Genomic DNA, 14,655 nt, shown 5'->3' on the forward strand with positions numbered 1-14,655 from the left:
AGACGTTTTTCTGAAATTCTCTTGCTTTCTCCATGATGCAGCGAATGTTGGCGATTTGATCTCTAGTTCCTCTGCCTCTTCGAAACCCAGCTTGTACTTCCGGTAGTTCTCGGTTCACATACTGCTGAAGCCTAGCTTGTAGGATTTTGTAGGGATGTACGAAAGTCACTTACTTTTCCGTGGATTATGTTGAGGGGGGGGGAGGTGTTCCGTCCCTCCCTCTGGAATCCTCGATGGGGGGGGAGGCGATCCGTTCCTCCCCCCCGGAATCCTCGATGGCCGGCTGTGCTCTGCGGTAGCTCCGCGGAGCAGCCGGCCAGGCCCAGCCCAGCCCAGAGCCGTCCGCAGCCAGATTTCCGGCCGCGGAGGGCTCTGGGGGGGGGGGGGGAACCTGCATACGCAAATGGCAGCGGCTACGGCCACCGCCATTTGCGTTCCTTATTTTTGGCCGCCTTAGTCTATGTAAATATTTACGTAGACTATGATGGTGAAAATAAAGGCGAATGCAAATAGCGTAGCGGGCGCTATTTGCGTCCCTTTTTGATTCACCGTTTTAGCCTACGTAAATATTTACATAGGCTAAAACAGCAAATCAAAAAGGGACGCAAATAGCGCCCGCTACGCTATTTGCATTCCCCTTTGTTTTCACCTTCATAGTCTACGTAAATATTCACGTAGACTAAGACGGCCAAAAATAAGGAATGCAAATGGCGGCGGCCATAGCCACCGCCATTTGCGTACGCAGTTTTTTTTTTAACCCAGCCATGATAGGCTACATAAATCTTTACGTAGCCTATCATGTCGTTTTTTGTGGGGTTTTTTAACCCAGCCATGATAGGCTACGTAAATCTTTACGTAGCCTATCACGTCGGTTTATTTTTTTTTTACAAGACAAATGGCGGCGGTGGCAGCAGCCGGTCGGAAGACCAACTGCCGCCGCCGGAGCCGCCGCCGGCCGGAAGATCCGCCCCAGGTAAGTCTCGTCCCGGGGGGGATCCACAGCGGGCCAGGGGGATGGCAGGCCATTCCGCCACAGATTTCGGGGGGTCGAATGCACTGGCATTCGGCCTCACTGAGATCCGTGGCGGAATTATCTGACATCCCTAGGATTCTGAGCATAACCTTGCTGGCATGTGAAATGAGTACAATTGTACAGTAGTTTGAACACTCTTTGGCATTGCCCTTCTTTGGAATTGGAATGTAAACTGACCTTTTCCAGTCTTGTGGCCACTGCTGAGTGTTCCAAATTTGTTGGCATACTGAGTGCAGCACTTTAACAGCATCATCTTTTAGGATTTTAAATAGCTCGGCTGGAATACTGTCATCCCCACTTGCTTTGTTGTTAGTAATGCTTCCTAAGGCCCACTTGACTTCACTTTCTAGGATGTCCGGCTCAAGTTCAGTGAGCGCACTGTCATGGCTATCAGGGACATTAAGATCTTTCCTGTATAGTTCTTCTGTGTATTCTTGCCACCTCTTCTTAATCTCATCTGCTTCTGTTAGGTCCCTGCCTTCTTTGTCCTTTATCATGCCCGTCTTTGCACAAAACGTTCCCTTGTGATCTCCGATTTTCTTGAGATCTCTAGTCTTTCCCATTCTATTGTTTTCTTCGATTTCTTTGCATTGCTCATTTAAGAAGGCCTTCTTGTCTCTCCTTGCTATTCTCTGGAACTCTGCATTCAGTTGCATATATCTTCCCCTTTCTCCCTTGCTTTTCGCTTTCCTTCTTTCCTCAGCTACTTGTAAAGCCTCATCAGACAGCCACTTTGCTTTCTTGCATTTCTTTTTCTTTGGGATGGATTTAACCTGAACAATGTTACGGACCTCTGTCCATAGTTCCTCAGGCACTCTGTCTATCAGGTCAAATCCCTGAAATCTATTCCTCACCTCCACTGTACATTCATAAGGGATATGATTTAGGTCATACCTGAATGGTTGAGTGGTTTTCCCTACGTTCTTCAATTTAAGCCGGAATTTTGCAATAAGAAGCTCATGATCTGAGCCACAGTCAGCTCCAGGTCTTGTTTTGACTGACTGTATAGAGCTTCTCCATCTTTGGCTGCAAAGGACATAATCAATCTGATTTCGATATTGACCATCTGGTGATGTCCATGTGTAGAGTCGCCTCTTGTGCTGTTGGAAAAGAGTGTTTGCTCTGATCAGCGTGTTCTCTTGGCAAAACTCAGCCTTTGTCCTGCTTCATTTTGTACACCAAGGCCATGCTTGCCTGTTATCCCAGTGATTTCTGGACTTCCTACTTTAGCATTCCAATCCCCTATGATAAAGAGGACATCTTTTTTTGGTGTTAGTTCTACAAGGTGTTGTAGGTCTTCATAGAACCGATCAACCTCAGCTTCTTCCGCCTCAGTGGTTGGGCCATAGACTTGAATTACTGTGATGTTGAATGGTTTGCCTTGGATTCAGACTGAGATCATTCTGTCGTTTTTGAGATTGTACCCCAGTACTGCTTTTCCCACCCTGTTGTTGACTATGAGTGCTACTCCATTTCTTCTAAGGGATCTTTGCCCACAGTAGTAGATATAATGGTCACCTGAATTAAATTCGCCCATGCATGTCCATTTTACTTCGCTGATTCCCAAGATGTCGATGTTCAATCTTGCCATCTCATGTTTGACCACCTCCAGCTTACCTTGATTCATTGATCTTACATTCCAGGTTCCTAAACAATATTGTTCTTTACAGCATCGGATTTTCTTTTCACCACCAGACACATCCACAGCTGAGTGTCCTTTCGGTTTTGGCCCAGCCGCTTCACTCTTTATGGCACTACTTGGAAATTCCCTCTGCTCTTCCCCAGGAGTATACTGGACACCTTCCGACCTGAGGGGCTCATCTTCTGGTGTCATCTCTTTTAGCCTTGTGATACGTTCCATGGGGTTTTCTTGGCAAGAATACTGGCGTGGGTTGCTATTTCCTTCTCCAGTGGACCACATTTTGTCAGAACTCTCTGCCATGACCTGTCCGTCTTGGGTGGCCCTGCACGGCATAGCTTATGGCTTCACTGAGTTACGCAAGCCCCTTCACCACAACAAGGCAGTGATCCATGCCAAATGGTCTTCAGAACAGAAAAGGTATGACATAAATGGTCTTGAGCTTTTAGCCGTTCAGAAAGCATTAATTGCCTTCGAAACCATTCTCTGTGACGGAGTTGTGCAGATTGCATCTGACAACACTGCTACTGTTTGGTATATAAACAAACAGGGAGGTACCTGGTTGAGAACTCTGCTTTGGCTTACTCTGGATCTTTAGGACTGGACTATATCTCGACATGTCGAGATGCTTGCTATCCTAAGCTGATCAGAAGGGATGTCACACGAATGGATGTTAAGACCAGTCTGTAGTCCATGACTTTTTTCAACTATGGTGTGTCCTATGGGTTGCCTTCTTTGCTACCAACGAGAATGCTCAGTTCAATCACTTCTGCAGCAGAGTGGGTTTCAATTGATCTCCCCTGGGAGTTGCCTTCCTCTACTGATGGAACACAGTTCCTGGGTGGGAGGGTGCTGTTGCACTCATGTCCTGCTTGTGGGTTTCCCGTGGGCAGCTGGTTAGCCACTGTGTGAACAGAGTAGTGGACTAGATGGACCTTTGGTCTGATCCAGCATGGCTCTTATGTTCTTATGTCTCTGGAGAGTGATTGCACCCACCATGGATTTTGCTCCACAGTCAGCTGTATGCTTTGCCATGTTGGACTGTTGCTTGGCCAGAGCAACTGCTTCATTCTGGAAGAGTTGTACAACTTCTTTCTTATCCTATGGCAAATAATAAAGCAATGAAGCCAACTTCTGCCACAGAAGGAATTGGTACTGAGCCATATAGGCTTGGTAGTTTGCAATGCAGAATTACAGTGCGGTCAAAGAACAACTTGTATGTCTCCATACATCCAGCTTGCAGTCCTCCTGATCAGTCGGTGCCAGGTGAGGCTTTGAAGATGCCTTGTTATGGCTGAACACGACTACAATGAAAGATGGGACTGGATGCTGGAAGAAAAAGATATGACCGTTGCGTTGGACCCAATGGTTCTCTAGTCTCTTGGATGTCAAGAGGGGCACAGGAGAGCATTTTCCAGGACTCTCTTGCCATTCTCATGAAAGAGGGGAGCGCTGGCAACGTGACAAGTCTTGTGGTTTCGGTTTGGATAAAATCCATGACTGTGTCAGTGACTGGGTATCTACACACTGTGCCTCTAATCAAAAGGATGTAGTCATGCAGATCAACTGATCTGTATAGGAGCAATCATCTTCTGCTGTTGATGGTGGTGAGCGAGTGACCTCTAACTCTGTGATCTGGAGAAGAAGCCAACGGGGGCACTGAGTCAGATTTGGGTCTGTTTTACAGTTGGGATCTGATTCTGGTTGCTTTGGTGAATCTAGTGGTCCTTTTAGTGTAGTTGCTGGACAAGCAGGTGGGTCTGATGGAGACATGGTGTCCACACAAAGCCCACTTCTGTGCTCCACAGGGATTGTGTGAACTGGAGGCTCATGGACTATAGGCAGTGGGGCTGGGACCAAAGAACCAGCTGGAAGTGCTGCAGGTACAGCAATTGGTTCCAGTGGTACTCATGCTATTGGTACTCAGTGGTACTCATGCTATTGGTACTCAGTGGTACTCATGCTATTGGTTCCAAAATTGGAAGTCTAGACAGGGTTGCTGCTGCAGTACGGGGATTCTGTATGGCCACTGGCATATACCATGGTGACCTTCAAATTCGGGCAAAGCCTTCAAGTCCAAGAACAGTATGGTTCCAAGTACCATGGGCACTCTCTGTAGCACCTTGGTGCATATTCTTTTCTCAGGGATTGTCTGCCCCAGGAGCAAGATGGTGAGCAAGAATATTGGTTCTAGCCATGATGATCCCCATCGTCTTCTGCCAGAGTAAAAATGGTCAGAGTGTCTCAAATAGTACATATCAGAGAAACCTGTCCTGAAGTCCGGTGAGTGACTGAATTTTGGTGATAATAGGTAGTCCACAGGCAGCGTAATACGATGGGTGACAGGTGAGGGCGAGAAGTCACTTCTCTCTCCCTCTGATGTACAACCCACAATACGAACCCCATCCAATGGCACAAGAGAAACCTGTGGGTGATTTTGCATCACAGAGCTAGGTTACAGTAGGAGTGGTGGTGCTGGTGACTGGAATAGTTCCTGTTGTGAAACATTAATGTCATCCTATGCAACAGGGCGTGATAGCATGGGTGTGGGCAACCGTGTCTCTCTTGCTACTGGCTTTGACTTCTTTTTTTACTCCAGTGCTGAGTCATCAGCTACAGGGCACTTGGACTTTGTCTTCCTAAGGTTTGAATGGTCTGGTGTAGGTGGTGGATCCTGGAGAGTGGGACCAGTGGTGGTACTCCTAACAGAGCTGATGGTCAGGATGAAACTAATGAGGATGGTACCAAGGCTACTGAGGCAACCAATGCCATAGTAAGAGATGGCTTGGAACAAGTCTGGGGACACAATCCGGCATGCTAAACTGAGTCTGCTGCTTGTAGAGTGCATTCCCGCAGCGACACATGGGGGTAGGAAGAGTGATTCTGCCGTGCTTGTTTCGTAAGTCTTTGGTGACGTGCACAGTATTCTACTACATGCCCTTCACCCACACAGAAAAGGCAGAGATTGTGGCTATCTGTTGGCAGTAGCTTGCTTCCACAAGCCATGCCCTTACGTTAAGGGACCCCAAGGGCCATAGGCCAAAGACCACAAAGGCTGTAACATGCCAACAAAAACAACAACACAAAAATGAGAGAAAAGAATCAAACAAAAAGATAGGAAGAAGAGGTAGAAGAACTCAGCTCAGTCACCAGGAAAGTCCAGTGATTTGTTTTTTTGCAAAAGCTCCCAACAATGCTGCTGCAGCAGTGGTCAAAGAGAAACTGAGAGTAAAGGTGGGAGCACCACCCTCTAGGCATGCACAGAAAGGAGATGGGAACAGGCTTCCTACTTAAACATCTCAGTTCTAGAAAGTTCTGACCTAGTTCTGTGCAGGACCAGAATCCATGTGTGTGATGCACAGAGATCACCAAGAAGGTAACCATTTCCCCTCACGTTTGCATACCGTGAATATTATATTTCAAGACTAATTCCCAAAGTTAATAGAAGCTTCTAGGCCTTGCAACTCTAGGTCTAGTTCTCACAATGGAGGGATGTAAACAGTGCTCCCCGCCCCCAAGTATGTGTATTGGGACCGGTGCTTTGCAACTTGTTCATAAATGATCAGAAGTTAGGTGTAAGCAGTGGGGTGACCAGATTTGATAATGATACGAAATTATCTACGATGCGTAAAACAAAAAGGGATTGTGAAGAGCTCCAGAAGGATGTCTCCAAACTGGGAGAATGGGCATCAAGATGGTAGATATATAATGTAAGCAGTGGTGCAACCACATTGGAACAAAAAATCCTAACCTCACATGGGAGAAGTCCACATTCAATGCTGGCAGAAAAATACAACACTGACAGCAGTGCAGCTCCATGGCCCCTTGTACCTCTGGAAAATGCTTCCTGCAGTTAATGTACAAAGGCAGAATAGTATGTCATCAAATGGTACGTTTTTGGTCAACTTATTTCCTCTCTAGGACTCAGTTTTAATCTTTAGGGCACTCACTACACAAAAAATTCCATTCAAATGCATGCCAAAAAGTGACCTTTTAACTTATTAACCAAAATGACACAAGTTTATTTTGTTTTAAAGGGATTGTTTGAAAGATGTAGAATGCCACCCATCCCATCTCTGGGCATTGGGCTCTGAGTGGTGTGGACCCTCTCTCTCTCATGCTTTTTGTGCATATGAACAGTAATCAGAGAAGGGAGGACACAAGATAATGACATGGCAGAAATAAAACACTGTGCTGTAGGAATAAATGCATGCCCAAAATTTTGGAGGTGGGCCTGGTGCCCCCTGAGAAATGGGCTCTGGGCTGCAGCCCAGTTAGCCCATGCCTTAATCCACCTTTGGCGTCAAGGCACACTACTGTGCCACAATAGATGCCTAGGTGTGTGCCTTAAAAAAATTAAGTCACCACCTTGGATGCATCCATCAGCCTTTGGTTGGAGCAGGGAGGCCCTATACAGCATCAGACCTCACTCTCTGCCATATATGGCCGGTGACATCATCCTGACAAAGGGAATAGGCTGCACTGAGACTCCTTCATAGAGCCCATGATAGAGCCAACAGCTGCAGGAAGATCACATTATTATTATTATTAAATTTATTAATCGCCCATCTGGCTGGTCACCCAGCCACTCTGGGTGATGTACAACATACAATAAAACAGTTTAAAACAATAAAATTCTACAATAAAAACATTTTCTAAAATACCCTAACCCACCCCAAATGCCTGCCTGAACAACCATGTTTTTAATGCATGACCAAAGCTCATTAAAGAGGGGGCATGACGGAGTTCCCGAGGGAGAGGGAATTCCACAGAGTGGGGGCCACCACAGAAAAGGCCCTCCCCCTCGTCCCCACCAGTCTAGCTGTCCTGGCTGATGGGACAGAGAGAAGGCCATCCGAGGCTGATCTTGTTAAGTGGCCTGTCTGGTGCTGCTGGAGGCGCTCCTTAAGATAGGCTGGGCCGGAACCATATAGGGTTTATGACATAAATATCATTTATGACATAATGACATATTTATGTCATAAATATCATTTCTCAGAAAGCATGGTTCCATCCTCCCAACCAATCTTAGGGGAGGGTAGCCAACTCTGAGGCTATATTAATTGGAGTATCCCACAGTTGCAAGGAGGATACATACCCACTGTCCTGGGAACTTGAGAACACAAATTATACGTACGTATTTCAGCTTAGGCATGGAGTGTGCCTCCAATTATAATCCAAAAAAATACTGTGCTCCAGGTATCAAGGGTTTGGGAAACTCTGTCCTCGAGAAAGCAGAATCTTAGCCTTTCAAGAGCATAACAGAGGAGATTGTATGTATGTATACAAAGATAGATACACACACACTATATACATGTAACAATCACCACCACAATTCCCTGAAGCACATACAAGATGTTCCCTTATTTCAGCAGCATCTCAACTGAGTGGGAGATAACAGCAATAGGCTTGGATACAGAAAAATCAGGTTTCACTCTGCCTACCCTCACCCCAGCTACTCAGCACACCAAGTGGTCTTGGGCAATTCACTCTTGCCTATCCTACTTCACAAGCTGGTTGCGAGGTTAAAATGTTGCACTGAGATCCTTAGATGAAGGGTAGGTGACAAATCTCATAATAATATGCTTATTTATTTAAAGTATTTTAATCCCACTCTTCCGCCAGAAAGGCTTCCAGAGTAGCTTACGAGGAGAAGAGATTTAAAGCTTCCATTCCTGATTAGGAACGACCTACAGCTCCCAGCATCCCTCATCACTGACTATGCTAGCTAGGGCTGATGAGAGTTGTACCTGTACACAGCAAATTGTTGTTTGTTCAAAACCAGTTTACTAATAAGCCAGAATATCCAAAGAGAAACCCCCATGAGAATGACTATGCAGATGGTGGCTGTTTCAATACTCAAAGGCTCCCACTGAACTACTATTTCTTGAGTTCAGATTTCAGAACAAGTCACAGGAATATGTAATAAAAATGTGTTGTCCTCCACATCTCACACATGAGGGAAGGAGAAATGCATGAGCCCAAGGCTCCTGCATGTAGTAACAAATCACGGTGGTTTGTTACACTTGAACTGAGCCACTGTCGTTATAAACTAAAATCCAAGTGAAACGGAGCCTAATGAAGAAATAGTTCAGAACTGGGAATTAAAAACAAACAACTAGCTTGAGTAGTGCTTCTGTCTTGCTCATTATTACAGTTGCACTCCCCTCTATTTTATGCAGCTGTGCTCATCTGCATTTAATGTGTGAGGTGGGAAGCAATGAAAAGGAAACTACAGAAGTAGTCCCATTATCCAAACCCTGTTTGGCTAGATCCAGGTTTTTTTGTGATACACGACATAACCCTATATTACAATAGCTCTATGTAAACAGTATTACCATTTACTTCTAGTTACCTAGATTTTGCCTGCCATCCAGGCTATTCAGATAAGCAAGAAGGTAGCACACTGTTTAGATGTTTCCACCAACAATGCTGCACTTGACAGGGTTATCTTCACAAGAATCAATGTGCACAGGTTCATGCTGAAAACTAGCAAGTATTCAGTTATGCAGAGCATGACAATCTCTACATTTTACAGGCAAATCTGAATTTCCACAAAGATAAGGATCATCACAGAAAATATTAAAGCAGGTTAAAAACTTGTTCAGAGCCAGCTCAGTATTTAATGAGTTTAAAATTCCAAATTTTCCCCTTTGGTCCCATTTATTTCAAATCCATTTTGGCACAAATAAAAATTGGTCACTGTGTACACCAATTACTTTGTAATACATTTTGAAGGTTCCATTTTATATACTGGATACAGCTCGGAGCAAGGGTTAGAGATATTTAATACCAATAGCTTACTGCAAAAGCTGAAGGAAGTCCTTTTAACATCATCAGTATTAAAGATATTTACCCGTCATCAATATTACAGAAATAACTCAATTATATTTATTGCATTTGGAATATGTTTGCGACAACGTAAGTTGGAAAAAAATGAAATGGCAGAAACTCATTTCAGTGTCATAATTTCTAGTTTTACTAGAACTGAAACACTGAAATAAAACAACTGAAATATACACAATGTGAAATAAAAAATCCAGCAATTCAGGCCTTGCCACTAACTCAAATGACAACTCCCAATTTCCAAAACAAAGCCCAGACTTTGCTATTGGAATTTTGGAAGTTTTGCATGAAATGTACGCTGACATTATCAAAGCAGCTCCACTTCTAACATTCTAGGATATCTGAAATTATTCTCTACTCTCCTTGGACCATGACTGGGCACAGTTTTGTGCCCAAGCTCATTTAAGTAACGTTTAAGGGCATGTCCTTTGAGACGGCACAAAACTGATCAAGGGTGATTCTTTATTTTGAAAGGGGTGCTGACAATTCATTTGATGTTTGTGGCATGTGGGAGGAAGGGAGGGCTCTCAGGGTGCAGCTCTTCTGGACAGTTAACAATTGTGCTTTACAAGACTATACCATGTAGCTTCAGTACTTCTGCAGGTGAGAGCTGGGCAGACCCTCCAGGTTTGTGCAACTGCCCATGTCTCCAAAAGCACTTTACCAGTAACTTCTTCTGCAATCTTAATCTACTGCCAAGAAAAACAGACTGGGCCCTTATGTTACGATGTAGTGCCACTCCTTAAAATGCTGCTGGGGTAACACAAGAAGCCCTATACTATGAAGGAAAAGCCCATGGTGTGGCTTCTCCCTACACCAGTACTGGCTCCTTCTGGTGGCACAAGCCATAGTGTTGCTGTGGCTCACATGCTACTAAGGTAACATAAGAAATCAGCCACAAATTAAAATTCTGCTTCTAGAAAACTAATACTATTTGCTAGAAAAACTGATACTACACCCAAATATCATACAGACATATTTATTGCATGCAAAGTTGTTAATTTGGATACTATTAGACCCGATTGAGCATATATGGAAGATGGACTTTTTGCAAGGAGTGGTATTGGCAGGATGACATGAATAATGAGAATTAAAAGTGTAGAGGAAAGGGAATATGACTGAAGGCAATGAGACGGGGCCAACAGCCATGCACAGAAGCTCCAGTCATTACCCATTACAGCTTTCTACTGACACTTGCTCCAATTCATCAACTGCATGTGGTTACAGGAGGCTTAACATGGGAACACAATTTCCCCATCCACAAGAGCTTCCCCATTCATTTCAACGGAGGGCCCAATCTGCCCACACAGATCTATGGATTGGGAATAACTACCTGTAAATATATATCCACTATTATGTGGACTAGAAACTTGTAGAAAGCAAGCTAAACATTCTCAGGAATTCTGTATCCTATAATAAAATTATGTGCACAGAATTGCAAAAGGTGACTAGCCCTGATTATATGTCTAACTAAAACCATCTGAGATGCATGTTCAAATAAATTGTTAATTTTATAGCCTTAATTTCTTCTTCACTGGTTATTTCTCACCCTAGCTCTAAAAAATATGAAGTTTCTTAAAAACAAAAACAAAAAACAGTGCACATAGAAATTCCTGAAATCTCAAAGTGCAAGCTAAACAAAAGTCCAAAAAAAGTCCACTGGTCAGAGTTTAAAACTAGGTTTATAATTTCCTATTTATTGGCATGAATGTATTTCTAAACTTAAAAACCCTTCTGGTAAGTTATCAATTTTTTTATGACAAAATTTCTCACAACACACAAATATTTACAACATATACATTTTTTTCAGTCCTTTACACTGGATCTCAAAAGACAAACATTTTAATAGATTACCACAGAACAAAAGCTGTGACTTAGGTTTTTCTTTTAAATTTCATAAAACTATCATAAGTTAAAGTGAATAGGTTTCTTTAAATTCCTTGTAGCATTTTACAAGTGCAACAGAAAACTATGAGGATCCAATTAGGATAGCTGCAGTTCATTGGATAAATGTTGCCTGTTGTAATCACATTGTTTCACAGCAAGTTCTTGAAAAAATAAGCACCAATCATTCTTGCAAAGAACAATTTTATCTAAAAGTATCGAAAAAGTGTTAAATACAAGGTGTTTTAATTTACATAACAAGAAATAAATACACCATATCCAAACTTGTATTCTGCATACTGCTACCCTTGTACATATAATGTACTAAAAGTCAGCAAACTGTCAACACCTTTTTTTTTTTTAAAGAAATCAATTTGACTTCAAACCAACGGTTTGCTACTATAACAAAGGCCACAAACAGTACGTCTGGGGACAGCATACAGTGTTAAAACTGACAAACTTCAAGGGGGAAAAACATCTAGCAAATAAACCAAAAAGCTGTAGTTCATTGCTGGTGATATTAACATACTAGAAAATAGGCCGCTACTATGATTTTTTAACTTTAGATTGTTTAGTCAGATATAAGAGCAAAATAATGCTCTCACAGATTAAAAATTATTGTATAGCCACATTATTGTGATTTAATTATCCTGCATGGAAAATCTGATGGCATTTTTGTAATTTGCTTGAGCCTTTATTTTACAATAGAGCATTTTCTCTAACTCAGAATTGCACATAAGAAGGCTATTAAAAAGTACAATAAAAATTTGCACAAATGACTTAAGGAGTCAGTATGCTGTACACTTTCTACAATATTATGTTGATATAAGTGAATAAACAATAAAGAAGTGCTTCCACTAACATTTTCAGAAAGTTCATCAGTTGAGGAATAATTGACTGGAATTTTGTTTTTAAAAATGGACATCCTATTCAGTTTAAGACCTGTAAGCTTATGCATTGAGCCTTAAAGACTGATCTTCTCTCCTCCTGGAAGAAATGTCAATGTCTATCGAATCCTTGCCAACTATAAGCCTTAAACGCTTAGCTGGAGGCAAAGGAATAAAATCGTCTTCAAAATCATCCTCATATTCATCCTCCTCCTCCTCCTCTTCCTCTGCAGATGAAGAGTCATCTACAGTTTCTTCTTCATATTGACTATAATCATCCACTTCCATTCGTGACTCTAACAGAGAAAGAGGATCACTACAGCACACCCCGTTCTCATGGAGGTCATCAGAATACGTTCCCCTGTTTTCTTCTTCTCGTTTTAGCTGTATTTTTAATTTTGTTGAACTACTACTTGATCCTGAGTTAAACCCATTATTAAGCTTTGCTACATATAAGTTATTATCGTTTTCATGGTCTTTACTTAGTTTGATGCTTATTTTTGAAGAATTCATTCCATCATTTTCTTGGTCATTTGACTTGCTGTTGCTATCATGTCGCCTCCGCAAAGTCAGTTTGGGAATCCCAGAGCTGTTTTCGAGAATTAGTTGTGCATCATACCTTGTGATTCGCCGTTTCTTTTTGCTTTTTGCAGTTCTAAAACGGTCCTTTACTTTGAAAGTGTCCGAAGTTACAATGGAGCAACCACCAGATGCAGGAATACAGTCTTTATATCCAATGGCTGAATCCACTACGTTGTTCATCTCTCCTAGGTCAGAACGTGAACTGATCAAATCTGGCACTTGGTCTTTGCCAGGCAAGTTATATACAGGATCAGTTTCTTCCATTTTCATAGATGGTTTCACCAGTCTTCCTTGCCGTGATTTCTTTTTGGCCACAATCCTGTCACTCTTCTGACACCTACCCTCCCCTTTATGTGATGTTACAAGAGCCTGCTCATTCTCGTCTATCACACGAGATTGCTGCTCTAAGCTACTGGTTTGCATGCCGGTCAAATTGTTTTCATAGCTATTCAGCATATTTGGTTCAAGCTTTAAGTCAGAGGTCTCCTTCAGATTCATTCGTGTTCTCATTGACCTCCTTGTTATATATGTACAGGGTGATACTTCCCCAGGTTCATGAGCACCTTTCACTGAATTTAGTTTGTATTCTCGTGCTGCATGCCTTGTTAAACAGCCACTAGAGACTGCAACTTTCACTGGTCCCTCTGTTTCTTTTTCTTTCTTAATGGGCAAGTTTTTATACAGGACTATTTTAGGCTCTTTAAGAACCAAGTTTCCCATTTCGAGTTTTCTAGATGCATTTTTCTGCTCTGGCCTTTTGCAGTGATTTCGCAACTTTATCTTTGAAAGTAAAGGCTTTGCAGGCTTTTTCAGTCTCTTTGGTACCCTGGAATTATTTAGATGAGTTAGTTTGGATGAGGTAGAATTTGATGAAGCTGGAATTCTTGAAATAGACTGCCTTGTTAATGTTCTACTCTTGCTGTTCTTTTTTACACCAATTGAAGATTTGCGGGTAGCTGTAAGAGTAAATGAAATAAAGTCAGAATTTTAATAAGTTTTCTCTCTCCTGATTACTATCAAGCAGTACTAACATTTCGTATGAATATAAATAGGGTTTCTGTTTGTTGCAGAGACATACATACTGAATAAAGCATTGAAGTATAGAGAAATGAAAGACTGTCTACAGCAGGTCATTAAACACTGCCAACTCAGACCTTAAATATTAATAGTTAATAATGACTTTAAATCACTAATGAATCTATCTAGGGACAACTTCAGTGTATGTCTTCTGTCTGCTATCCCAAAGCTACTCTTGTAATTCAGGCTCCTAACCAAAGTTATTAGCTAATCACATACGCTGGTATAGTCCTACCAACTATTAAAAGTACTCTACCAGTGTACGTATTTACAGACTAATGTCATACGATCTGTTCAGTTTTCCTTAACCACTGAAAAAAGTTGATCTTCAGGATTCCCATTTTATTACGCACTTACGCAAATCATTATTTTTTATTCCTTGCAGGTACCATATTGTCTGTGTTCTCTATCTGGATAAAATGCAAGAAGATCTGTCAAACTCAAGGAAAGTTGATGTTTTAAAAAAAATGCACAGAACAACTTACTGGACCCATCTACACTCAACATGTTTCATGGCTAGGATACCTTTAATTACACACCTCAAAGGCTACCTATATCTCATAGTGGTACCCAAATGTTTTAACAATTCTGACTGCCACTCAATTAAGTCAACATTAATTTAGCACAGGAGAAACTATAAAATTGTTCAGAGGTGTCATCATGAAGCTAAAAAAAAGTCTGATTCTATATGAGTCTCACATTATGAT

The 14,655-nt window shown here is 42.1% G+C and overlaps 1 protein-coding gene across 7 annotated transcripts in view; it reads right to left on the reverse strand.

The window, feature by feature from the left end:
* Positions 1-744: 744 nt before the first annotated feature.
* Positions 745-14,655, reverse strand: part of KMT5B (lysine methyltransferase 5B) — a 60,363-nt gene continuing 46,452 nt past the window's right edge. For 4 of the 7 annotated variants that reach the window (XM_084857422.1, XM_084857384.1, XM_084857392.1 and 1 more), the window contains one exon: positions 747-13,827. In XM_084857422.1, coding sequence (XP_084713548.1) covers positions 12,353-13,827 — 1,475 coding nt within the window. In that variant the 3' untranslated portion in view covers positions 747-12,352. Of the gene's footprint in view, positions 13,828-14,655 lie in introns of all 7 variants that reach the window. The other 3 variants (XM_084857432.1, XM_084857440.1, XM_084857402.1) reach the window with 2 other exon arrangements.

Source organism: Heloderma suspectum, chromosome 1, assembly GCF_057233095.1.
Source record: "Heloderma suspectum isolate Gila_16-S chromosome 1, 16-S_ref, whole genome shotgun sequence".
In the NCBI taxonomy this organism is placed as follows: domain Eukaryota; kingdom Metazoa; phylum Chordata; class Lepidosauria; order Squamata; family Helodermatidae; genus Heloderma; species Heloderma suspectum.